This window comes from Colobus angolensis, unplaced genomic scaffold (genome assembly GCF_000951035.1).
Source record: "Colobus angolensis palliatus isolate OR3802 unplaced genomic scaffold, Cang.pa_1.0 Scaffold12, whole genome shotgun sequence".
NCBI lineage: Eukaryota > Metazoa > Chordata > Mammalia > Primates > Cercopithecidae > Colobus > Colobus angolensis.
This window is the reverse complement of record NW_012113141.1, coordinates 13,633,273-13,660,702: the sequence shown is the minus strand read 5'-3', so window position 1 is coordinate 13,660,702 and position 27,430 is coordinate 13,633,273. Positions and strand designations below refer to the sequence as shown.

The following is a 27,430-nucleotide window of genomic DNA, read 5'->3' as shown; positions in this document are numbered from 1 at the left end:
TGATTTCTGATGCATAATTTTATTAAAGGCAGAGATGGTCACTTCTTCTAGAGAAACAGATCTCTGAGGTTAGAATGGAAGATAACGAAACGAGAGATTTCACTTTATAATTTACCTTTGTCAAACTATCCCGGAGCATGTCAATTCTATTATGAAAGTATTACTTCGACATTGTATAACCAGTTATTAATAGAAAACATACATGCCAAAAAACCTTAAATTCTGTAATCTTCAAGTCAATCATCAACTTTTCTTGGATTTTTGAAGACCCAAAAAGAAAAATAACTTCAAACAACAGCACTCAAACACCATATGCATTTGTAATGAGGCACAGCAACCAATTTTTTTTTTTTTTGAGATGGAGTCTCAGTCACCCAGGCTGGAGTGCAGTGGCATGATCTTGGTTCACTGCAACCTCTACCTCCCAGGTTCAAGTGAACCTATCCTGCCTCAGCCTCCCGAGTAGCTGGGACTACAGGTGCCTGCCACCACACCCAGCTGATTTTTGTATTTTTAGTAGTGATGGGGTTTCACCATGTTGCCCAGTCTGGTCTTGAACTTCTGACCTCAAGTGACCTGCTCACCTCGGCCTCCCAAAGTGCTGGGATTACAGGTGTGAGCCACTGCACCCAGCCCGGCAGTCAATTTTAAGCCTCGTATTTTCCAGGTTTTAGCTTAATAATCCCCATTAGTTTTTCAGATTTTTGTCAGTCTTGTTTTGGTGCTATTTTGCCTTACTGGGCCTAAACAGAGTATTAAAATACATTAATAATCCATACTGAGAGTATAAATGGGTTTCTCACTCCTTAGGGACACAAGTGGAAACAACACATCCCATGAAGACAGGTGAATGCCCCTGGTTATCCCTGAGCTGGGCAGTTTCACACAATCATTTTTTCTCTGAGGCCAAAGTCTGTGGTTTGATCATCTTAGCAGCTTCCAGAACAGAAAGTAGGTTTACTTTGTCTCCAAATTCTTTTTCTCGGTGCTCGAGAAGAATGCCCTAAAAGGAAACAAGAGGTAATGTCAGTCCTCATCCTAAATCGCTCATTCATGAGACAGGGATTGAGGACCAGCTGTCTGTCAAGCCTTTTGCTTGAACAGCAAAGGACACAGATCCAAATATGGCCTGGCTCCTGCCCTCAAGGAGTTCAGTCTTCGAGGGAAGATAGACCGGGGAAGGCCACATCTATCTGGCCTGTACCAGCAGCTCTCAAGAAGCAGGAAGTCAGAAGTGATAAAGCACGACAAGGACAAGCAGAGAAGGCCTCACAGATGATAAAGCATGGAGGGTAACCAGGATGTTTACAGGTAGAGAAGCAGGTAAAAGAACATACCAGGTGAAGAGAAAAAAAATGAAGCTAACACAGAAAGGCCCAAAGGTGTGGAAGTGGAGCTCAGAGGTTAGACTTCGGAAGGCACTGAACGACCATCTATCTAAAAGAGAGACCCTCTTTTTCCTTTAGTCTCCTAAGAAACTGGAAGTCATTTTCTTCTCATACAGTGAAGAAAAATGCACTAAGACGCAGGATAACCCAAAGTTATCTAAAGTCAGAGGTGGTTAAAAAAAAAAAAAAAAAAAATAACATGTTTGAGATCAGCATCAAGGAATCCTTGTTAGAGTTCTTTGATTCATTACATCTGGAAGCTCATCTTAAAAAGAAAATCTGTAAATACACTGTGTCATTATTTACAGAGACTTTAAAAAAAAAAAGTCCCACCACACTGGTGATTATGGGGAAGCAGATCAGAAAATTATATTTACTTGCTCAATAAACCATAATACAGACATTAAAAACACAGGCTGGGTGCAGTGGCTCACACCTGTAATCTCAGCACTTTGGGAGGCTGAGGTGGGCGGATCACTTGAGGTCAGGAGTTCGAGACCAGCCTGGCCAACATGGTGAAACTCAGTCTCTACTAAAAATACAAAAATTAGCTGGGTATGGTGGCTCAAGCCTTTAGTCCCAGCTATTCAGGAGGCTGAGGCAGGATAATCCCTTGAACCTGGGAGGCTGGAGTGCAGTGAGCCAAGATCATGCCATTGCACTCCAGCCTGGGTGACAGAGCAAGACTCCATCTAAAAAAAAAACCAAAAAAAAACACCAACAAAACACTAAGAATATAATAATGACATAGGAAAATGTTCACAATATACTGTTAAATGAAAAAAGAACATCTAGTTTAGTAAGGTATAATTTTCTAAAGCAAAGCAAAACAAAAGGAAAGTTCACTCAGCTTTGTTCCAATGGATTGTCCATGGTGGTTGAGCTCATAGGATGGTTTTCCACACCTTCTAATATTCTGCTGTTTTTAAATTTTCTGTAGCACAAATACACTTTTTATTTATTTAGAGATAGGGTCTTGCTCTGTTTCCCAGGCTGTAGTTCAGTGGTGCGATCATAGCTTACTGCAGCCTTGAACTCCTGTGCTCAAGAAATCCTCCTGCTTCAGCTACCCAAATTGCCAGGACTACAGGTGCATGCCACCACGCCGGCTAAACTTTTTTATTCTTTATAGAGATGGGGTTTTGCTATGTTGCCCAGCTACTTCTTCTTTAAGAATGCTTTCAAGATTGTTATTAAAAAGAAAATTCAGGCCAGGTGCGGCGGCTCACGCCTGTAATCCCAGCACTTTGGGAGGCCGAGGCGGGTAGATCACTTGAGGTCAGGAGCTTGAGACCAGTCTGGCCAACATGGTGAAACCCTGTCTCTACTAAAAATACAAAAATTAGCTGGGCAAGGTGGCAGGTGCCTGTAATCCCAGCTACTTGTGAGGCTGAGGCAGGAGAATCGCTTGAACCTGGGGGTGGAGGTTGCAGTGAGCCGAGATCGTGCCATTGCACTCCAGCCTGGGCAACGAGAGAAACTCTGTCTCAAAAAATAAAAAATAATAAAAAAAAAAGGAAATCCCCACCACCCCAATTTTAGACTACAATAACTCTGCACCCAACAAGAACTGAGGTAAGTCCTGAAGTTCAGCTAGCCAGTTAACCTTCCACCTGGGAGAATGAAGGCCGGGGGCTCCAGGGAATACCAACAAAGTCAAACACACCTAGCAACATCAGAAACGTGCCAATAGGGCCCATGAGCACCAGATGAGTCATCACCAGGCAAGAAAAGGCTGGCAGGCATGCCAAGCCCTGCCCTAGAGGCCATGAGAAGGCAGAGGCGGGTAGGGGAAGGAACCCCACAGTGTCCGAGTGGGAAGAGGATGGGCAATCCACTGGGGAAGTGGCCTGCCCAAGCATAAGGACATCAGGAAGTGGTCGCTAGGAAACACCTCCAAGGAGAGGCTAGGGGACAGGCAGGACAGGAGAGGCTAGGGGCCAGGCAGGACAGGGCAGGGTCTCCGGAGTTTGACAGATTTGAGTTCTTAAGTTTCATTTTCATTGTACCACTTAGCCATGTCTTTGGATGAGTTATTTTAAATCTCTAGGCCCACTGCTGTATATGTAGATGGGAATAAAAATGCCTAACATCCTAGATTGGTTGTGAGGAAGACATGAGATCATGTACTTAAGCACGTAGAACAAGACAGGCACTTACTGGTAACCATTATTACTAAGACATTTTGACAGATTTACCAGAAAATTAGCAAATAGGTTTATGATAAATCAGACACCATTTTATGTTTAATTCTAATACAGTCAAGCGAATCAGTTACCAAGCTGTAAAAGGAAGATGTAAGAAATCAAGCTTAGGCCGGGCGTGGTAGCTCATGCCTGTAATCCCAGCACTTTGGGAGGCCGAGGCAGGTGGATCACGAGGTCAGAAGATGGAGACCATCCTGGCTAACATGGTGAAACCCTGTCTCTACCGAAAATACAAACAAATTAGCCAGGCGTGGTGGTGGGTGCCTATAGTCCCAGCTACTCGGAAGGCTGAGGCAGGAGAATGGCATGAATCCAGGAGGTGGAGCTTGCAGTGAGCCGAGATCGCACTACTGCACTCCAGCCTGGGCAACACAGTGAGATTCCGTCTCAAAAAAAAAAAAAAAAAAGAAATAAAGCTTAAACTTGAAGGATTTCTATTCCCTTTTATTCCTCCCAAATTGGGAAGAGTATGTAATTATCAACATTAATAGTGAGATCCAACAATGCAGATAAACCCCATCTTTCTACAGAAAGAAAACACTTTCTACACGTTAATGTCATATCCAAAATTGACAGAGACAGGCCTAGAAGTCAGGCCACCAGTTTCCAGGTCCTTCTCCCATACCCTTCCCTCATCCACTTGCTTTTTTGAGAGGGAGTCTTGCTCCGTCGCCTAGGCTGGAGTTCAGTGGTACAATCTCAGCTAACTGTAGCCTCCACCTCCTGGGTTCAAGCGATTCTGCTGCCTTAGCCTCCCAAGTAGCTGGGACTACGGGCGCATGCACGACTACACCCGGCTAATTTTGTAAGTTTTTCTTTAGTAGAGATGGGATTTTGCCATGTTGGCCAGTCTGGTCTGGTCTGGAACTCCTGGCCTCAAGTGATCCGCCTGCCTTGGCCTCATCCCAAAGTGCTGGGGTTACAGGTGTGAGCCACCATGCCCAGCCCCCTCATCCACTTTGCCCCATTCCTGCTACACATCCTCCTGGCCTCTGCTGACACTGCCCTCCAGGGCAGGGGAGCCACCATGGCTCAAGGCTGCCTAGACTCTGACACAAACAACTGCCCACCTGGCTCTTGGGCCTACAGAGACCCCATTCCTCCTTTCCACACCTTCCCCTAGGGCTCCATGCTGCTTGTGGAGCCTCAGAGCCAGGACCTGTAATAACAGCCTGTTTGCAAAGGAGTCAGATACCTTTCCTAGGCCAGCCCTGATACCAAGATCCCCACAGGAAAAAGCATCATCTCCCCGCCACCTCCTTGCCACTTCCCCTAATTAGGCCTGGTTCTATTCCTTATTTTCTCCTCTTATTTCTTTTTCTTTTTTTTTTTTTTGAGGCGGAATCTCGCTCTGTCGCCTGGACTGGAGTGCAGTGGCCGGATCTCAGCTCACTGCAAGCTCCGTCTCCCGGGTTCACGCCATTCTCCTGCCTCAGCCTCCCAAGTAGCTGGGACCACAGGCGCCCGCCACCTCGCCCGGCTAGTTTTTGTATTTTTAGTAGAGATGGGGTTTCACCGTGTTAGCCAGGATGGTCTCGATCTCCTGACCTCGTGATCCACCCGTCTCGGCCTCCCAAAGTGCTGGGATTACAGGCTTGAGCCACCGCGCCCGGCCTCCTCTTATTTCTTTTCTATCATCCATCCATGGTGGCCTGGAACACTGCAAGGGAATAAATTTAAAAACAGAATAAAACTATGCTTTTGTTCAAGCACAGAAAACAAAACTTAAAGTCAGCAAACCCGGGTTCAGGCCCCAGCAGTGCCACTGATGAGCTGTGCTCCTTGTGCAGCTGCTCATCCCTTCTCAGTTCTAAGTTCCTTGTCTGAAAAACGATCAGACTGTCTCATGGTGTCACTTTGATGAGTGAGTAGATTCAAGTATGAGGTACTAGCAGAGAAAGATGTGTGATAAACAACAACTGCCTTCCCTTCCCTTCCCTTCTTCATGTTCCCTGGCTTGTTAGACGGAAGGCTAGGAGACCCAAAACAGGGAAAGTCAACCCCTACTCCTGCCTCTGGTTGGGGTCTCATGCTCACAGACATAGACACAGACACCTACAAACCACAAGTAAACACCAAGAACTCACCTGCTTTCCTGATCCCACCACGAAAACTCCCCCAAGGATGAAGCCTTCTCCTTCCAGGTTTCCAGAGAAGCCTCCATTCCAGGCTCGGAAGGAGTTGTACCACACTCCCAGACGGATAAATCCCATAAACATCATCTTCCGCCTTTGTGGACCATAAAACTTTTTCTACGGAGTGAGAAAGACAGATCCCATATGAGTACTCTACATGCCTGCCTTCCTCAAGCAGGAAAGGCCACCGACAGAGCACTGGTTCTCAGGCAAAGACTCAAAAGGCTGCTGGTTCCAGTCTTCTCTCCCACCCCACACACACACACTGCCCACATCCAAGTCCGCTCTTTTTTTTTGTGAGATGGAGTCTTGCTCTGTCACCCAGGCTAGAGTACAATGGCGCAATCTCAGCTGACTGCAATCTCCACCACTTAGGTTCAAACGATTCTCTTGCCTCAGCTTCCCAAGTAGCTAGGATTACAAGTGCCCGCCACCACGCCCAGCTAATTTTTGAATTTTTAGTAGAGACAGGGTTTCACACGTTGGCCAGGCTGGTCTTGAACTCCTGACCACAAGTGATCTGCCCACCTCGGCCTCCCAAAGTGCTGAGATTACAGGCATGAGCCACAATGCCCAGCCAATCCAGGTCCATTCGCAACTGCCAAGGAAACAGAACTCTGCTGGGTCCAGTTTCTGACCTCAAGGTAGGCCTGACCTAGGGTGACACCCGTAGCTTTCAATTCTGACTCTACCTTCTCACTGGCCTTCCACCTGACAGGATGGTAACAGTGCTACCATCTGCAGAGGTGGGAGCAGAAGAGAAATAAATAAATGAATTAAGGGACAGGGTGTGGGGCTTTGTACTAGGCCCCCAACAGTGGAGGAACCTGTTGGAGTTTCAGCTATTTCCTACTCTCCCAGTTCACAAGGCAGGAAAGGCTTAAGTAATACAGATGCTCCTCAACTTACAATGGGATTATGTCCCTGTAAACCCAACATAAGTTGAAATATCTTATATTGAAATGCATTTAATACACCTAACCTCATAGCTTAGCCTACACTACCTTAAACATGCTCAGAACACTTTCATTAATCTACAGTTGAATAAAATCATGTAACACAAGCCTATTTTATAATGAAGTGTTGAATAACTTATGTAGTTTATTGAATATTGAATGTGAAAAACAGAATGGCTGTATGGGTTCTTGAAGAAAGGTAGAAACTAAAAGCTTATCACTTCTGCACCATCACAAAGCTGAAATATCATAAGTCAAACCATCAGATGGTCAGGGATTGTCTGTAACTGAGAGGACAGCTTTAAAATGTCTGATCATGCTCTGCTCAGGGGACTGAAAAAAGGCCTTGCACGTTCAGGACAGCTGAAGGGAAGGCCAGCCTCCAGCTCCAGGTCAGACATGCCTGGGCCACCCGACTATCACACAGCTGAGCACAATCCCCAGCACTCTGTGTCTAAAAGTCTGCCAGCACACACACCTTTTCATCCAGGAAGATTTCTCCTTTGAAATAAGGCTGGAAATCCTTCACTTCGGTCCTGATGTGCTCCTTTACCACTGCATAGAGGGGGACGCCCAGCTGGTCCAACATGCTTTTCAGGGAGGACAGATCCGCAGCTTCCTGTGGAAGACACAACAGTTCAGGGACATCTGTCCCAGCTGGCTGTGGGCCTCCACATAGGGTGTCAGATTTCCTCCGCAGCCCAGGCTCCTTGTCTTCTCCAGTGGGAAGCAGAGGCAAGGCTCTTGTTATGGCTGTCCTAACCACAGCCTGGGCGCAGCCACACCCAAACACAACCTCTCCTCCTGCCCACAATGCTTCTCTCCTGCCTCATATCCCAGCCCCTTCTGTGCACTAGACCAAACTAACACAAGGGCCCAGTCAGACACATGCTCCTCTGGCCATAACCTTCCTTCTCTCTTCAGCTCAAACCTACCCTCTGGAAAGGCATCCCTGTTCTAAAAAGATCTCCCTGGCTAGTCCACCCTGAAGTAAAGCCCTGCTTCTCTGTGCATATCCTATCTTCCCTGTTTGGTGACATTTTCTGTACTAAGTCTGCATGTTACCACTAAGTTGAATGTTGTCTCTTAAATTCCCAAATGTTTCTAATAGTTAGAAACTATGTCTTCCATTTCTTGGAACCCTCAGTGCCTAGAACATGGCTGGGTATAAAACAGGTGCTAAATACCAGGCGGAAAGATTGAAGGGGGACAATGGGGAGAATGCAGCTGAGCTGAGAGATGTAGACACCCTTGACTCTCAGGAACTGTGAGCTAGATGAATGAGGGAAACTGCATGAGTCATGGTAAAGCTTCAACATTAAGAACTCAATTTTTTTTTCACATTTGGTGTCAGAATTAAAAGAATGAGCAGCAAATCCTTTTAAATGCAGTCTACTCATCTCCAATACAAATACACTGTTGCATGGTTGCAACTACATTTAATTTTTCATTTGTTTTCTAGAGTAAGAAAAAAGACAACTAATGAGGCAGAACTGATTACATTTATCAAGAGTTTTAGTGACTGGCAAATCTTGCCCTAGAGCAGAGGACTACAATGTTTGATATAATCAAAAACCACCTTGTTGTGATATGAAAGGTCTTTTTTGAGATGGAGTCTTGCTCTGTCGCCCATGCTATTCGCCCATGCTGGAATGCAGTGGCACAATCTCAGCTCAATGCAACCTCCACATCCTGGATTCAAGTGATTCTCACGCCTCAGCCTCCTAAGTAACTGGGATTATGGGGCGCACCACCACACCTGGCTAATTTTCTGTATTTTTAGCAGAGATGGGGTTTTGTCATGTTGGCCAGGCTGGTCTTGAACTCCTGACCTCAAGTGATCCACCTGCCTTGGCCTCCAAAGTGCTGGGAGTACAAGTGTGAGCCACCGCACCTGGCTTTTTTTTTTTTTTTTTTGGTCTTGCCCTGTTGCCTAGCTACAGTGGCACAATCATAGCTCACTGTAGCCCTGAATTCCTGGGCTCAAGCAATCCTCCTGCCTCGGCCTCCTGAGAAGCTGGGACTACAAGTGCACACCACCATGCCTGGCTGATTTTTTTTTTTTAAGAGAAACAGGGTCTTGCTATGTTGCCTAGGGTGGTCTCAAATTCCTGGGCTCAAGTTGATCTTCCCACTTCAGCCTTCCAAAGTGCTGGGATTATAGGCGTGAGCCACTGCACCTGGCTGAGATGAAAGGTCTTACTCACTTTTCCTGGCTCTTTACTCCCGGTGTGGCACTATACAAAGGCATGACGTGGAAACTGAGTCACATACCTGCTATTTGGGCCATTCAAAATAACTCAGACTGCCATCCACCCATCTTTTTGGAAACATAAGTTGCCACTAAATGTTCTATGTCGGCACAGATCAGTACAGAGGAAAACAGATTATAATTAGGGAGAGCTGTTGCTCTTGGAACCTTCTGGATTTTAATGGCCCCGAAAAGTCAAGTCAAAACAGGCTTCCATGCTGTTGCTGACTTGTCAGCCATTGCTGACTTAAAAATAGAGGAAGGGGCCATAAGCCAATATACATAGGTGACCTCTAGCAGCTGGAAAAGGCAAAAGAAATGGATTCTCCCCTATAGCCTTCAGAAGGAATGCAATCAGTTTCCGCTTTGAAATTCTGACCTCTAGAACTACAAGATAAATCTGTGCTGGTTAAAGCCATTGAGTTTGAGGTAATTTGTTACAGCAATAGGAAATTAATACATCTCCCTGATCAGGGTGGCTTTGTTACAGCCTCTGTAACTGTTTCCTCCTCTGTAATGAGAATAATAAAATGAGAGTAAAACAACAAGCTGTATTTCCAAGAGCTATGGTGAGGACCCACTGAGATAGCAGGCACACAGTGCCCTGGGGGTAGGGTACTGCAGGCATCACATGTATCCAGCAGTGCAAGCAGATTCTTCATCAGCCCAATCACACAAGCATGGAGAGATCGGCAAGGCTGAAAGGTGGTGCCTCAGGGAACCAGAAGAATGATGATGACAATTTGGACAGGGCCACAGCCACTGCTTGAGATGCAAAGTTGTATCAAGAGCAGGAACACCGTCATTCCCAGTTTTCTCCCAGGCAGGGCAGTAATTTCAGAATCTGGGTCTTCTGCCACTGACAGGCTGTGTGATCACAAACAGGCCACTAACCACTCTGGTCCTCAGTTTGCCCACCTACAAAGGGACAAGGCTAGATCCAAGTATTTGCAGTGTTCCTTCTGACACTAGCATTTTGTGTTTCAACAATCACAGTTCCTTCCTTTCATTGATAAGCTCCATTACACATAAATAAATGATGTTTTCCCTTCAAGGGGCCAACCTGGAGACCACCCAGTCAGTGAGCTCCAACTTTCAACAAACTCTCATGCCAAATGCACTACTGGCATGACTAAAATCCCACTGAGCTACAGATTCAATGCCGAGAGCGCACAGCAAGGAGGCAGAGCTAACATGTGAGTATGTGGCTCTCAGTTGTCCACGATGGACTCTAGGAGCTCCCCAAGGAGACAGAGACAGGCAGATCTGCTCTAATAGGTGGCCTTGAAGTGTTTCCTCTGACACTGCAGCTTCGTCACAGGGAGGGACTGATCACACCCGAATCAGGAGGAATCCAGGCACCTCATATGTCTGTGCTGAGCATCAGAAGCACGGAATTGGACCTGGTCGCTGCCCCTGATTAAACTGGAAGATGGTCCAGGACTCAGAAGGTATAGCACAGGGTGAAAGGCTTGGGAATACTAAGGGAAAGTCAGATGTGTTGCTAACCCCAGTAGGAGAGGGTGAGTTGTTAAAAAAAAAAAACAAAACCAAACCAGAAATAGAGCACAAATCAAAAGAAATACCTAGAGCAAATAACAGAACAGACCATGTGGGTAAAAGGCTAAAGCTGGCTTACGGGCCCTTGGTTCTGGCCAGAAAACAATGGCCCCTACTTGCCAGGATCGTTCTCTGAATAGATCTCATCTGCACTCACCTCTCGACAGAGGAAACAGCCTGGCCTCCGCACGGCCATAATCACAGCTCCATTTTTTTCCCATAGCTCCTTTGCTTTCAAAGTCCTTGGTTCTAAGGGAGAAAAAAAGGAAATTCGGTATCTCCTCCCGGCCCAGCCCCAATCACTAAGCAGCTCATGAACCACACTAAGCCCAGCTGAGGTCAGAGACCCGGGCCTAGCAGAGGACCTGGATAGGCATTTCACACGTGGGGAAAAACACACAGGAAACACAGACCGAATACTCACCTTCCTGAGGAAAGTTAACCAAGCTTAAGAATCCTATTATACACCCAGTAGGTCCCTCCCACCATGAAAATCTTTTTTCCAACCTGAACATTCAGAAGTGGGACGTTTCTGGAAAAATGGCCATTTTGTCTATTGCTGATGTCATCAGATATTGTATAATAATCCTTTAGAACAGAAACATGGTCCAAACTGAAAGAGTCTCAAATTTTTAACCTAAATATGGTAACTGCAATATTATTAACAGAGGAGGATAGAAGATGCCTCGGAATAAAATGCTTTGGGGTATTACAGTACTGTAGTTCAAGCCCAGCTCTAAGGTCCAACTAAGTCTGAATCTAGTTGTGTAACCCTAGGCAAGTTATTTTTGCTCTTTGAACCTCAGCTTCCTCATTTGTAAAATGCAAATATCTAGTAGTTCCACTTTGGGCTACAGGGCATATTGAAAGATGAATATAAAAGTGCTCACCATAATGTCTGGTAATATAGAGTTGGTGAGGGCTCAATAAATATGAGCCCTTGTTATTTTAGTATTTCCCAGAGGGATCCATATTCCTGTGGATGTTATGTGCGGAAAAAAAAAGTGGGGTCAGGTGGGTGAGAGGGTGAGGAGAAGAGTCTGTAATCAAATAAGTAAGATTGGGAAACCCTGGATTGAACAAAGCTTAACAGGTCTCTCTCTGTCTTAGTACCTTACTAAGGTGACCTACTATAAACCTGTACAATCTCCTGCCTTCCTTTGGCAAGCTTCCCTACTTACTAAACAGATGACGATGACTTCCACCTGGGGGGCTAACACAGTAACCATGTCATCAATGAGACCTTCACCACTCCAACTCTCTTGCCACACCACTGGCATGACTGAAATCCCACCATGCTACAGCTCTAACACTGAGAGCACACAGCAAGGAGGCAGAGCTAACACATTTGAGTGTGTGGCTCTAAGCTGTCCACAATGGACTCTTAGTGGTCCCCCAGAAGAGGGAGACAGGCAAGTTTGCTCTAACGGGCGACCTTGAAGTGATTCCTCAGACACCGCAGCTTCTTCACAAGGAGGGGCTGGCCATGCCTGAATCAGCAGCAATCCAGACATCTCATTCTAAAAAGCATATGTCTGTGCTGAGCATCAGGAGCATGGAATTGGATAAAAGGTGTCTCTCATACATGTTCACTCAGGAACTCCTTTTAGTTTGACGATCCCACAAGCCTGGAATTCCTCAGAATACACTCTGGAAGCACTGGTTTAGTAAAAGATTGTAATTATTACTAAATATTATGGAGCAATTTATCATTATAGTTACAGAGACAACAACAGAGAATGAAAAATGCTTTTGATAAGAAAAGCTAAAATATAAAACAGCACTCAAGCCAAGCACAACTATGTAATATGTACACATGGAAAGGAATACGCCAAAACATAAATTACTGTGTTAGGGTAATACAATTATTGCTAGTTTAAAAATTGTTATTAAATTTTTCCTAATGTTGTTACATTATCTTTTCAATTAAAAAAAGGAGAGAGTTTAGAAAGAAAACAGTAAGTAAGCCTGTATCTCAGCTCCTTGGAAAAGTACTGAGACCTGAAGGGTCACCACTTACCCTTCTCCAGTGTTTTCAGGTCTATATCCTCCAGGTACTCCAGTGCTGCTTTCTGGGGCTTGGACAGAAACACGTCTGTGTTGGCAAGCAGCAACGCCAAGGCAGCAGCCCCCAGGGCTCCTGCACCAATGGACCACATCCCCATGGTGAAGAAACTTGGGTCCTGGAGGAAAGACATTTCTGGAGATTGAGAAGAAGGAAGAAGGCGTTACTGCTCCCACAGGGTAGCTGGAATTTCATCTTCCAGGCAAGGCTCTGGCAGGACAGCCAACCAGGAGGTCAGGACAGAGGAGGGGAGCAGCAGTGTCAGAGGCGAGACTGGACAAGGGCTGCTAAGCACCTGCTGCTATCAGAACTTGGGGATGCAGCACACACATGGAGGTTCCTGCACCACGGAGCTCACCAGGGCGTCAGCAGTGATGACAGAGAAAGGACAGCCGTCTCAAATGCTTCTCTTGCTGCTCTCTCTTCTCATGCCCAACGTTGCAGCCCCCAGCTCCTGTGGAGCTGTGCCGAACTATGTCCCCTGTAGGCAGACTACTTCCTCATTCCCCTCCTCATCAATGCCTAATTCTCCCTCACAATCCAGGCGGCTCAGGATCACGTGCCTGGGTAGGGGTAGCTTTCTCTTCTGTGATCAGAGGATACTTAGAACACCAACCACACTGTTTTGTTCCCCTATCTTCTTTCCTCTTTAGTTTGAGGACCCTCCAGAAACAGGGACCATACCCTACTCATCAAGCCCCCAGCCCGTGCCCAGCAGGGCCTCATTCATTATAGGTAGGCAGTAATTTCTCCCAATTGAGAAGAGCTTTATTTCTCCCTCATTATAAAAACAAAATAGGCTTACAGTAAAAAACAAAATGAAGAAAATACATGAAACCATAGTTGATAAGAAAGCAAATACTCTCTGAAGCTACCACCTACTGATGGCCACTGTTAAACACTGGTGTTTAGTAATCTGACTTTTTTCTCCTGTGAACAGAACTACACAGATGTCTGCCAAACAAATGCAGGTGTTATATCAGAAAGAGGAGGTCCTGGCAGGGCACGGTGGCTCATGCCTGTAAACCCAGAACTTTGGGAGGCCAAGGCGGGTGGATCACGAGGTCACGAGATCAAGACCATCCTGGCCAACATAGTGAAAACCCTGTCTCTACTAAAAATACAAAAATTAGCTGAGCATGGTGGCGCACGCCTGTAATCCCAGCTATTCGGGAGGCTGAGGCAGGAGAATCGCCTGAAACCGGGAGGCAGAGGTTGCAGTGAGCTGAGATGGTGCCACTGTACTTCAGTCTGGTGACAGAGCAAGAGTCAGCCTCAAAAAAAAAAAAAAGAAAAAGAAAAAGAAAAGGAAAGAGGAGGTCCTATGGCATCTGCAGAGGAGGCTGGGCAAAAGATAGCTCCATAAGGTAAGGGTCCCTGCAACTGAAATGGAGCTCCAGGCGGGTTCTGTCAGAATTCAGCCTTGTTCCTGACTTCTGCCTGGGTGCCTGAGGCTCTCTCCAGCTAGGAAGACTTGTGCCTGTGGGTGGGAGCTCCTGGAAGAAGCCCACAAGGTACCCCCACCTCCAGCCTTCCTTCTCCCAACAACCACTTACAATATCTATCTTTCCACTTGGTCCTCACGCCATCCTAAGCTCTGGCATACCCTGGTGCCGTCCTCCCTAGGTATCAGCCTGCTTCTGTGTGCTTAGATCACCGGGGTAGGCCTGGGAGTGGGTAATTGTGTGGCCCACCTGACCCCAGCCCATCGAACCTCCAACTCAAGTCTCCCCTGCAGGACTTGGCCAGGAGAGGATGTCTCCAAAGGATCAGGAAAGGCCCTGGAAATCCGAATGTCACTGCCAAGGGTGGGGGCTGTGAGGGGTGCACTGCATGAGGTGGGGGTGGGAGTGAGTTGGTGGTGACTTTGGGAAGGAAAGGGTAGGTCAGACAGGCACTGAAGCCACCTGGAAATTCAGATTTAAGAAATAAAAGAGGCAGCCATAAAAAAGAATGAAATCATGTCCTTTGCAGCAACATGGATGGAGATGGAGACCATCAGCCTAAGTGAACTAACCCAGAAACAGAAAATCAAATACCACATGTTCTCATTTACAAGTGGGAGCTAATCAATAGTACACATGGACATAAAGATGGAAATAATAGACACTGGGGACTGCTGAAGAGGGGAGGGTGGGGGGCAGGGTGGGGTGAAAATTACCTATCAGGTATAAGGGTCACTATTTGGAAAACGGGTACACTAGAAGCCCAGTCTCCATCACTACACAATATACCCATGTAACAAATATGCATATGTACCCCATGAATCTAAAATAATTTTTTTTTAAAGGAATGAGAGAGAACCTTGGTTGAGAACAGTGGCTCATGCCTGTAATCCCAGCATTTTGGGAGGCTGAGGCAAGAGAGTTGCTTGAGCCCAGGAGTTTGAAACAAGCTTGGACAACATGGGAGGACCTTGTCTATAAAAAATCAGCCGGGCATGGTGGCACTCGCCTGTGGTCTCCGCTACTTGGGAGGCTGAGGTGGGAGGATCACTTTAGCCCAGAATTCCAGCCTAGGTGACAGAGCAAGACCTTGTCTTTAAAAAAGAAAAAAAAAAGAAGAAAAGAAGTTCCAGGTAAGGCGGGTAACCAAACAAAAACAACATCTAAGAAAGAGGAATTTGGCATCTATATACTTGGGAAGAGGAAAAAGAAGGGGAAAATCAGTGCCTGTGTGTGCTGGGGAAGGGGGTGCTGTTATGGTGTGTCTGACATGAAGGACCTGTGCTGAGAAAGAAGAGTTTCTTACTACCCACTATTCAAAATGTAACCCATAAATGGCACCACCTACAAACACAGAATCTCAACCCCCACCTTCGAACTAAGGAATCTCACACTGCCTTTTAGTCAGACTGGCAGACAATTAATTCATAAGCACATTAAAGTTTGAGAAGCATTGTGTTAGAGCAAAGAATTCAGGACTTCGTGCTTGGTTGGCCATCAGCCGCCAGAATAAAGTCAAGTCACGAGGGCGGTCTGGCCTTGGAGAGCTGGGCCCTCCGCCAAGACCCTGAGAACAGAACATTACAGACATGCACACATCTCTACCCCTCTGCCTGGAATATCCTATTTCATTCTGTGCTTCACGACTCAAAGGCCTCTTTAAGAAGGCTTCCCTGATGTTCTGCCAGCTCCCTACTTTCAGCCTCCCACTTCTACCCCCAAGAGGTGTTGATCCACCCCTCCTCAGTTCTGTGTCCAAACATCACCCACATTTCTCCTGATGTGCTTGACACACCGGTTTGGACCTGTCAGATTTCTCTCCTTTGGGGACATTCTGCAGTTTATCTCTGAATCTCTCATGCCTAGCACAGCGCACATCTGGTACAAAGCAGGCTCACCACAAGTGCAAGCTGAAAGGTATTCAACAGAATTGAATGACAAAGACAATGGCTTATGGACAACCAAAGTTCTTGGGACAAACAGGAAAGAACCTGACACAGGCCTGTTTCCAATTCTTTAATTTGGCAAGTTACGCATTATTGGATTATAGTTCACAGAACAATTAGGAGGAAAACCACAGCTCTTATCTCTTGCTGTAAATAAGAAATTTCCCAGAGCCTGGAACAACTTCTGTACCTTCATGCATTTCCAAAACGTTTCTGGATTTCTGACTTGTGTGTATGACTCAGGAGCACATGGAATGGTCTCTGATCACAGATTTGATGGGCATTTCTATGTCAGTATACAAAGACCAGCTTACATCCACCCCACAAATGGACTCTCGGACTCCTAGGACACATCAGTGCATTCAGATACTCCAGGGCCCCTCACAGTCAGCTCCACATTCTTCTAACACACCCCTGCCGCACTCAGAGGCAAACAGCCTCCACCCTCCCACTGCCCAGTGGTGGGCGTTTGGCATGTTTGCTCCTAGGCACAAGGGAATTCAATTCAACTAGACCCAACATTTATTTCCAAACATTTATTCAGCACTGACCTGTTCAACAAATGATGATTTGGGAGGACATAAAATGATACAGAATCCTCAAGAAAATATGGACCTGGCACACAAATAACAAAAAAATCAAGTAGGAAGGTGAGGCAGCTTGGGCAAGCTATGGGCATGAGGCTATGGTGGTGCAGGAATGACAGCCAGTCTGAGTAGCCACAGACGCACCCAGAAGGAAGTGGCTTTGGAGCTGGTGTAGGACACAGGAGGCAGCATGGACAGGCTATGTTGGGATAGGGCCAGCTAAGCTGGGAGACAGCAGGCTGACTGGGGCAGGTGTCAGTACTGAAGGAACCCTGAGAACTCAAACTTCTATGTTCCAAAGTCCCCACCTCCATACCTCAAGTTCAAGGGCTGGGTACAAGATCCTGTCCGCAAAACCCCCAGAAGTGCTGTCTTCCAACCTCCCACTGTGATCCTGGAAGTGTGAGCAGAGAATCAGCCCTCTGGGGCGGTGGACCCCATCCTCAGGCACTGCAGCACCATGCTGAGAGTGTTATCAGGAGCAGTGGTGAGCATCAGGCCTCTTCATGGACCGAACGCACCCAGCGGACCTCTAACAGCCAAGTTTTGTGCCAGAGAGCAGCACGGAAAATTCACTTTCAGGAATAACTGGCCAGCACACAGGCCTAGCCTCTTACCCAAGTCCCCTGGGCTACAAAGCAACTCCCATCCTGGCATGTCTTGAAGCATGTACTACTGTGACTTGCTGCACAGTGAGCAGACCCTGAATTCTGAAATCACAATTATTCCTAGGCACAAAAAAGGACAAAGAAAGGAACTTCAATTTCTAAACAGAAATGATGCATTTTCACATGGTCCTGTAAGATTGCAGAGGTATGCAGGCCAGCAATCCTTCGTACCTCTGCAGTCAGTGGTCTTAGAAGCCAGTCAGTAATGGCCTAATTTCATTCACTCAACAGTCTTGTGATGGAAAGATTATCCTGTTTAGCAGCTAACGCTGAGGTTCAGAGTTCAGTAACTTCCCCTGTGTCACAGAGCCAGCAGGCAGCGGTACTATAACCTGGACCCGAGTCAACAGGAATAGGACTCCAAAGCTTGAAAGACTACCTTTCCTCCCCACACATTCAGAAGTGGGTTTACATCTGCTATAACTGTTGATTAACAAAGAAAAAAAGAAAGAAGTGGGTCCTGGAGATCCAGGAGTATGATTCCCTTTGTCTTAAAGAGAACTTTTTTTAATCACCTTATTTTTTCAGTCATCATGTACAGTCAAACTATGTTTACTCTAAAGGAAATTTACCATATACCAGATGTTCCTTCTCTTTCCTCCTCCTTTCTGTCCCCCATCTATTAAGGAAAGGGTCAGTTTCTCTGGAACAGAATAGCAGGGTTGTTTACAGAAGAGCCAGCCCCCACCTGACACAGCTGTAGCATTCATTTTCCCACTGCTGGGCTTATCTCATCCACCCTCTCCCACAGAAGATGAAGCAGGATAAAGCCACAAACAAACAACAGCTGTGGCAGCTCAGAGTGGCAGCTCTGGTCTGAACATGGGGGCAAGAGGAGGAGACCCAGTGGGGCTCCCTAGGCTAAGCTGAGTCAATTCCTCCCCAGGTCCCATTTTTTTTTTTCAACTCCGTGAGGAGGTTCCTAATGATCCCCAGTGACATCCTATGAGTCTGACAAAAACAGGTCACTTTGGAGTCAGAACATTCTAGGTTCCTCACCACCACCCCCACCCCCAATTTCAGTTTCCAGCTTTGAGACCCTGTCTTTTCCCTATACAAGGCAACTCCCCTCCTCACATGGTCTCCTACCCCCAACCTCGGACACTTCAAACTTGGGAACAAGGTACTCACCATCCACAGCGTCCACACCTCTGCTTCTCCTGACAAAGAAGCATACCCAGGGGTGAGCAGGCGGGCCTGGGCAGGCAGCAAGGGGAAGGCTGGAGGCGGGACTAGGTCCCTAGGCTCAGTCACTCCACAGGCAGGACCAGGCCACCCAGAAACCCTGGGGCTCCTTCAGCTGCCAACAGCCAGTCTCCAGAAAACATCTAAGTGGAAAGCTGCCATGGCCCCCTAGCCCTTCAAAAAGTTGAGCAAAGCTTTGAGTCATCTGCAGTCATGCAGATTATAACATTTCCCAAGTGCCACCAGACTCCTTCTCTGCTATCCAGTGCAGACTAAAGAAGCAAAGCCCGCACACAGCCTACATGTCACACTAGTGCAAATAGAAGATGTCCCTTTCTCTGTGGCTCCTTATGCAGCCTGTTCCCTTGTTCCATTTCTCACCCCAGGCCGGAAAAGTCAGCTGGCACCTCTGAGGTCCCTCACCTGCTGTCTATTCTTTACCTCCCTTTGCTTTCCCTTCCTTTTCTGCCACATCGGTGGCTTCCCTCAACCCACACTCCCTTCCTGGGTGACTTCTCCTTCCAGCACTTCACCCACCACTTTGTTATTGACTTCCAAGTTCCCACTGCTGTTCTGACCCGAAGTTTCCACTTGGGGATTTTGTAGGTATCTCTGTTGTACCACATCCAAAACTAAAGTCTACTTCTCTGCTGGAGTTCCATGGCTCAGTAGATTCGGGGTGGGGTGGGGCGGGGGCGGGGATTCACATTTTACTGTTCATTTGCCTTCACTGCCCACATCAACTCAGGAAGTTCTGTCCATCTTGTAAAATGTATCTGCTACCCATCCTCTTCTTGACCTCACTGCTGCTGTCCAAACCCAGGACCCTGTAACTCTGTCCCTAGCCTATTTCAAGAACCACAGAACTGAACCTGGCTGGTTCTAGTCTGGTCCTCTATAGTTTATTTTCCATGCCGTAGTCACGGCGATCCCAGCACACCCCAATCTGATTACATCCTTGCCTTGCGTTCAGGCTCTCACTAATTCCTTGGCATGCCAGCCGATGGGGCCCTCCACAGCTTGGCTTCAGCTCACCATTCAGGCCTCACCTCTGCCCCTGCAGCACCCTTTTCAGACCACTCCCTGTGCAAGTGTTGCTCATGTTGTTTCCTTTGCCCGGCATGCCCCCCCACCCATGCCAACCACGTAAATGCCTACTTATTCATAAGGCCCGGCGCACATAACACTTCCTCTCCAAAGCCTTTCCTGAAAGCCCCGACAACTGACTGCTCACTCACCTCTTCTATAGCATGCATCTGCTCACTCACCTCTTCTATAGCATGCACCCATAACCCTGCACAATGCACAAATGGATTTTGTAAATTTTATTTATTTACATGTCTGTCTCCACAATATGGTGGCACAATGTGTTGTCATCTTCATTTCTGCATCCCCAGCACTCAATACAGATCCCGGTAATTACCAGGCATTAAATGTTAATGAAATTATCTGAATTCTACTCTTAGAATTCCACAGTGTGGCAGACTTGGAACTTACAGCTACTCAATTCCAATTTCAGCTCAGTATGAAAGGTAATTTTGGACAGGGCTAGCTTGACATTAAAGAAAACACTCTAGCTTGGGACTTAGGTAACCTTAGGCTGGGTCCTTACTCTCCTGCTCACTAGCAGGGCAATCTGACTTAAGCTATGAAGACAACTCGGGGCCTGGATCTCATCATCTGTATAGACAGAGGAAGGAACTCAAAATTATATGAGGCTGTCTTAGCTCTGACATCCAAAGACTCTAAAGTACCATGGGACTGCAACTACAGCGATCTGATGTCCAGAAAGCCATGGGAAGCCCTGCCACCACTGTTCTCCTGCTGGGTGTGCACATTCACATTGCCTCCTTCCGGGGCCTAACTCCTGACTGTTCCAGGAGCTGCCTCTGGGCAGGAACTGATAAAGTCTTAATGAAACAAAGTATCAGCACTGGGTGAGTTAGTTCATGTCTGAAACAAGTAGAGACAGCATCATATTCTAAATATCAAGGGTACACCTGCCCAGCCCAGCCCCACCCAGGGAATCCTCCCTCTTCAGAATGAGCGGGCCTGAGGCAGAGACAGGGGAGAAGCAAGAAAGGGTGCTGAGGGAGACAAAAAACTAAGAGTGCACATGGGCCTCCTTGCCTCAGGCCCTCAGTGAACAAGGCTTGAAAGGATGCTTCATCTTCCTTCTCTGATCTCCTCTGTTCCCCTCTCCTTCCCTCAAGGCTCTCATTCAGCTCCATTTTACTGAGCAAATGAGGAAACTAAAGCTCAGAGAAGGAGCTGGCTAGTCCAAGGTCACATAGGAAGAACAGGTTGTCAGTGGCTGCGCTGGGACTCAGGTCTGGGTCTCCCAACTTCCAGTCCATAACTGTTCATCCTGCATCGGACACGATGAGTCCTGGGCAGCCAACCACAGGCCAGTGGCCTCTAAGGCTGGAACAGCATGGGAGTCCGGGCTCAGGAAGTGGGGCCCTGCAGGTCTTGAAGCCTGTTCACTGGCCTCAGGCAAGCTAAGAGCAAGACTGCCCCTAAACAGGGCCTGGGAAATCTGCTGCCTGGAGAGAACATCAGCTTCTCCCAAGCCCAGTCCTTGGTAAGCAGCTTATAATCCGAAGCCAAATGTCTTCTTAAGGGTCTCGTTGCCTAGTCTCCGCTGAGAAGTCATTCTGCACCTCTTCTCCCCACAGGAACAAGACTCTGTCCATCCTTGTCTAGCAGACTGATGATGCAGGCACATAGAGCCTTACGAGCAACAGATGCCCTTCCACCCATCCTTGTCTTCAAACACCACAAAACTAGTCACTTGCAATGAGCTCTCACCTACCTGCCTCAGTCTCCAACTCTCAGCCCTGCTCCTTGGGGTGTGTATCTGCCTGGTTCTGGCCCAGCCCTACTCTCAAACGCCAGATTCAGAAACCTCTGAATAGATGCTGAAAGCAGCACCAGCCCCCACATTCCTCACTCTTGGGCGTATCTCAGGGTTTCCCAGTAGCTGATTATGTCCTCTTGTTTCCTCAAGCTGTAGCGGCCCCTCAAAGAGCAAGCCATTCTAATCTCACTTGCACAACCTCCTGTCTGGGCTCCATCAAGTTACATGAGTGTGGATAGGAAGGCAAGGCAATACCACAGAAGACACTGGGCTAAAAGCCAAAAATCCTGGGTTTTCCCTCTTTGAGAGTTATTTTATTGAACCTCAGCGTCTTCTTAAAAACAAGGGCACTTTAAAGAGTTGTCATAAAGATTATATAAGAAGGGCAATTTGCAATGCGGCAACGCACTAGAGTACTGCAAAGCAGCATTATCTTTCTCTCCTTCGCAGGGCTCAGATTCACTCATGCCCCTATAAAGACAGGATATCTGAAGCAGGACAGACACAAAATACTGAACTTGGTCTGATGGGAACACTGACTTGTCTCAGCCCCTTCCCGCTCCATGCTATTCCTGTAGTAGCCAAAACTGCCTCCTGCACTAGCAGCGCCAGAGAAGGCAAAGGGCACTGCCCAGCTGTAATTTCCCTGTGCCAGAGGCCACTGAGCTCAGAGGTGAGGCTGGCTCCCTGCACAGCATCTCGGGATGGTTCTTGCCACACAAGCCACAGCAGAAAACTTAGAGCTTCTGCTAAACATTTCACAAAGAGGCAAGAATCCAACTGGCAGAACAGCTGCCTTCTTTTTTTTTTTTTTTGAGACGGAATCTCGCTCTCCCAGTCTGGAGTGCAGTGGCTCCATCTCCGCTGGCTGCAAGCTCCGCCTCTAGGGTTCACGCCAATCTCCTGCCTCAGCCTCCCGAGTAGCTGGGACTACAGATGCCTGCCACCATTCCTGGCTAATTTTTTGTATTTTCTAGTAGAGACGGGGTTTCACTGTGTTAGCCAGGATGGTCTCAATCTCCTGACCTTGTGATCTGCCCACCTGGGCCTCCCAAAGTGCTGAGATTACAGGCATGAGCCACCGCGCCCGGCAGCCTTATTTCTTAGATATGGACAGAGCCTGGGGCTTAAGCCCTAGAGTTCCAGTCCTATCCAAACTTTCTGAGCACCATTTAAATGATACGAGATTAGACAATCATCAGAAATGTCTTTTGTACTCCTTCAGGAGTAATGCAGAAGGTCTCAGCTAAACGACATGCTCTTATAAAAGAGGGGAATATAGGAAAGGTCCACACCAAGAACAACTAATACCTAACTTTAATTCTTGCAGGCTGTATAAACCTGGACAAGGAACTGTTCTGCATCAGTAAAATGGGAATGCTTCCTTAATGACCTTCTACAGAGTTGCAAGAATCAAAGGATTAAATGTATAGGAGGTGCCTTGTGAAGTACCTCACAAAAAAGTGCAATAAATACGATGTATAATTCTTCTTTATTTCTAGAGCAATGATTACCCTCAAAACGTTATTTGTACCCAAAATGAAGTTTTCTGATGAATGAGTATGGTAAGGAGTCAGGGTTTGCAGCCGAAATCCCAACCCTCATTCTCCAAAGCTGGGCCCAAGCAAGAGCATTCAAGACTATTCAAGCTGACTCCTTCACAATGCTTTTCAAAACAAATTCTGATTATTTTCTTTTTAAAAAACCACCTGCCAGGTTCAAAGGAAAATACATTAAAATAAAACAAACAAAAAAGCTGAGTTCTGGGTTGCTGGGCTGTGGAGACAGCATGGTATGGTGAGAAAAAGAGGCGCAGGAGCAGCTGTGAACCCCAGTCCGACAGTGGACTCTCGTGTGCGCCTCCTTCCCACAGCTCTGGTCCGGCTGGGCCTTAATTTCCCTTCCTTTGCCTCTAACCATCTCCACCTGCGCCTTCACCTCCCGCCCCAGCAACAACCCTGGGGGCAGATTGTACATCTATCTTTTCCTTCCTAGATCTCAGCAGGGTTATTAAGTTTACAACTGGGCTCTACCCAATTTAAAGTCAGGTGTTTGTGACTCTTGGGAAACAGGGGGAACAGGTGCCTCTCAAACGCTGAACGACGCTAGAAACCGTGCCCTCTTAAAAGGCACGACCCTAAGTGGGCACAGAGACGAGGACGAGGACTGCCAGGTCCACATCTGGGGCTGGTCCAGCCGGGCCACTCCCAGGCCCACGCTCCAGGGCAGAGCCCTCTCCTCTGTTCCTTGTCCCAACAATTCGCGAAGGTCGGCGCCACGGGCGTCACTCAAGGCTCGGGGGCGGGGACGGAGGGGCCCCTAGCCCGCCGCAGCAGCGCCGGGTCCCCGTCTCCGGTCTCCTACGCCCGTGCGCAGGGTTTTTCCACCGGCCGCCGCGCAGGGTGGCGGAGAGGACCTCGTCCTCTGAGGGAGCGCCAGCGCTGCGGTGGTTCCTAGGGAAGTTGGCGCGAGCCCTAGGGGCGCGCCTCACCAGCCCAGCACCCACCCTACCGCGCGCCACCAGCCCTGCCTCAGTTTCCCCGCTTACGCCGCGGCAGGCCCCGCCTACAGACATCACATGCCTCGCGGAGCCCCGCGCGCGGCACCTACCTCAAGTGCCTCCCTTCTGGCCTTCTCCCGCCCCGACGCCTGGGCGCTGAGGGGCCAAACCGCCCGGCCCCGAGGGTCCCAGGGGCGGGCCCCGCGCCTGCGCAGTTTCGAGCCTGCGCTCCCTCGCGCGCCGCCGCGCCACCGCCATGTGACCAGACCCGCCCCCCGTGGGAGGAGCTCCGGGCCCGCCCCCGCCTCGCCGACCTCCGGGCCGCGGTCTCCCAGCCCCGGTGGCGCTCGGGCGTGTACTTAACCGGTCCTTTTACGCACAGCGCTCGGTCGGTCCACTCCTCGTGTCCGCGAACCGAGGCCCCGATGCGTTCTTCAGGGCGCTGCCTGGGGCAAAAGAAGGCGCTGGACACCCCTAATGGAGTCTGGAAGCACCTGTCCTGCAGCCGAGGCCGGCCAACTTCCTTCCAGTCTTCAGCCTGGTTTAGAATAGCTCTTTTGATAGTTTTGTTTTGTTTTGTGTTTTTAACCTCCATGGGGAGGGGGAATCTTAAGGACCGACGCATTCCGATTAGCCCCTTCCAGTTCTATATACAGATTCAGAATTGCCAACCTCTATGCTCCACCCACGTTCCCTTTCATCCGCAGTGCTGACTATGGGGCAGAGAACGGTGAGCCGCAGCCTGCGGACTCCGGGGGACGCTGAGGCGGGTTGGTCCCACACCTCCCATCCACTTATTCCTCGTGTTGGAAGTGCCCACACTTTCATGAAAGTAGGAGGTTGTGTCTGGCGCGCTGGCTCACGCCTGTAATCTCAGGGCTTTGGGAGGATCGCTTGAGCCCAGGAGTTCAAGACCAGCCTAGGCACCATAGTAAGACTCCATCTCTACGTAAAAAACAAAAACCAGCCAGGTATAGTGGCGCGTGCCTGTATTTCCAGCTACTCCGGAGCTGAGGTGGGAGGATTGCTTGAACCCGGGAGGCGGAGGTTGCAGTGAGCCGAGATGGTGCCACTACACTCCAGCCTGGGTGAGCGAGTGAAATTCTGTCCCCCCCCCAAAAAAAAACATATCGGTGACACAATGCAAAGACCAGTCACAGGGCAGCATAAGGTGAAGTGACAAAGCAGGCCAATGCCCGCCCATCAAAGGTGGCCATTTGCCTGCAACACCTTCCCCCCTTCATCTGGGAACTGCCCACAGGTGTACAAAGTCCAAAGGCTTCCGTGATTCACTTCCCTGACTTCCCACTCAGACTCCATGTTCCATGTAAACTTACAGCAACACTTGGGGAGCTTGATCTATTCAAGGGGGTCTCTCTTCAACCAGACGGTGAGTTCCTCCACTTCACCTCTGGGACCCCAGAGCCTGGCCCAGGGACAGCGCGAAAATATACTTAGAAAATGTTAGAGGTGGATCTAAGTTGTGGGGTAAGGGAGATCAGCCTGAGTGCCCATGCAGTTTTCCTGCAGGAGTTAGGCATATGATTTGAAGGCCAGAAAACATTTCATATACTTTGGTGCAATGTGGGTGTAGTTTAGAAAAAAAAAAATGTGTGTATATATATATACACACACATATTTTTGTATATATATACACATATTTTATTAGCTATCAGACGTAGCCTGCTGTATATATACATATTTTATTATATATGTATATAATTTATACATATTTTAATATATATAATATACATATGTTAATATTATATATAATATATACCTCCAGAGGACCTTTCTTTCGTCTCCCTTATTTCTCCTTACCTTGTGAAGAGGAGCCGGAGAAGGGTCAGTCTTTCCATCCCGAAACAGGAAGTTCAAAGGTGAGGAGGGTTTGCAGGGAAGGCCACTTAGAACAAAACAGGAAGTCATCTCCTTGGGAAATGAGTTCTCGGAGACTGACCATTAATGACAGAGCCATTCAGGGGTTGGGGATAGCAGAATTCTGAGGAGGAAAGTCCCTGAGGCTTTAACTGTGATGTAATTACCAATCTCATGCAAAAGTCATGATTATATTTACACTTCCGTAACATTCTGAAGCTCTGGACTTCAAAAACCAGGCTACATCTGATAGCTAATTAATATGTTCCTCACATTCCCACGTTTCTTTTTGTACAAGAAAGCACAGGCTGAACTCATTAAAAAACAGTCATTAGACCAGAAAAATAAGTTATGGGCAAGCAGACACAGGAAAACTTTGTTACAAAGCTCAAGGACTAAAACCAAAAACCAAAACAAAACAAAAAACCTGAAGAATAAACCAAAAAAAACCCACCAACCTGCCCAGTTTGTAAGAGCAAAATAATTTAAATTTGTGAAGATTGTAAAGTAGCCTTAGATTTTGAATTTCGGGTGGTAGAAATTAAGGTTGACTAGAAGCTTTGTGATAACTTTAGACAATGTTACCATCTTCACAGGGGCTGGGAAACTTTTCTGTCCCTCACAAGTCCCATAGGGCAGGCAGAAAACACTGCTGGCAGGAGGCAGATCTGGGTAAAGACTTCTAACTCTTTCATCATAGCACTTCTAGATTCAGCTGGCTTCAGCTTCATCTGCTATTCAGCAGTGACTGAAGAGTCAGCAGCATAACATCATCTTTTTAAGCTGGTTTCTGGGCTTGCTGGGAACAGTTCAGGAAGCAGCTAGCATCAAGATGAAAATAAGGCAAAAATTGGTGCTTGACTTCAATATGTCAAGCCCAGGTTACCATTCTGTGGATGTGTAAAAGCGAAATCAAGAACAAGACTTGTATGTGAATCACAAAAATAGATGTGTATAGATCAGCTTCAAATATTTTCTCTACATGCCAATATCCCTGAATTCATTTCAGTGTCAAATCATGGAGTAACATTTTATAAGATTTTACTTTTTAAAAAAATAGAGATGGAGTCTCACAATGTTGCCCAGGCTGGTCTCAAACTTCTGGACTTAGGCGACCCTCCACTCTTAGCCTCCGAATGTGTTGGGATTACAGGCGTGAGCCACTGCACCTGGCCCTAGAAGATTTTATTTAAAGTCATTTAAAGTCAACTCATGGAGTACAAGCAATGACCATAACTCAACTGAAGGGTCAACAATCTAAGCCGCTATGACTACATTGACATGTGTGCAGACAATGACAGCTGTCACATCTGTTACTACAATAGCAGTCATAGGACACCACTAAGTGTAATGCGTGACCCAATTTCAGACATGTTAAAATGTGAACAAATGTGCAACTTAGATATTACAAGCTTTGCTATTCTATAATCAAGTAGGGTTTAGTCCAGGAATGTGAGTGTCAACATTAGTAGATCTATTAGTCCATATGAATAGAAAACAGAAACAAAACTGCTTATCATATTAATAGATGCTGAAAAGAAATCCAGTAAAAACTGCAGACTTTCCTAATAATAGCCCTAAGTAAAATAGGAATAAAAGCAAATCACTTAAATGTAATAAAAACTCTTTATCAAACACTGAAAGCAAATTTCTTACATGGCAAAATGTTGATTTCAATTAAATAAGGAACTAGCCCTTTATCTCCATAGTATTGGAGTATTAAAAATGCAATAAAAATGAAATAATGTAAACATTGGTAAAGAAGACTATCACTTTTTGCTAATCATATGATTTATCTT

General features: G+C 47.2%; 1 protein-coding gene across 5 annotated transcripts; it reads right to left on the bottom strand.

Moving 5' to 3' along the window:
• FAM213A (family with sequence similarity 213, member A) lies at nt 1-24,017 on the bottom strand. 5 transcript variants are annotated; one of them, XM_011929241.1, is made up of 6 exons: nt 23,864-24,017; nt 12,518-13,164; nt 10,655-10,746; nt 7,165-7,305; nt 5,683-5,847; nt 1-1,003 (listed from the first exon to the last, which is right to left on the bottom strand). In XM_011929241.1, the coding sequence occupies exons 2-6, from the start codon at nt 12,693-12,695 to the stop codon at nt 890-892; spliced, it is 690 nt and encodes a 229-aa protein (XP_011784631.1). In that variant the 5' UTR covers nt 12,696-13,164; nt 23,864-24,017; the 3' UTR covers nt 1-889. The 5 variants fall into 5 exon arrangements, with proteins under 5 accessions (XP_011784631.1, XP_011784616.1, XP_011784649.1 ...); XM_011929226.1 differs by having other exon boundaries at nt 12,518-12,697; XM_011929259.1 differs by having other exon boundaries at nt 12,518-12,680; nt 23,864-24,011.
• Nucleotides 24,018-27,430: the final 3,413 nt, after the last annotated feature.

What these genes read in the sequence shown, in the direction of transcription:
- FAM213A (XM_011929241.1), bottom strand. Translation starts at nt 12,695, where the DNA reads ATGTCTTTCCTCCAGGACCCAAGTTTCTTCACCATGGGGATGTGGTCC. An exon ending in CCTGAAAACACTGGAGAAGG is followed by an intron (nt 10,747 to 12,517) that starts GTAAGTGGTGAC and finishes TTTCTCCCTTAG; the next exon opens with AACCAAGGACTTTGAAAGCA. An exon ending in TGGTGGGATCAGGAAAGCAG is followed by an intron (nt 1,004 to 5,682) that starts GTGAGTTCTTGG and finishes GTTTCCTTTTAG; the next exon opens with GGCATTCTTCTCGAGCACCG.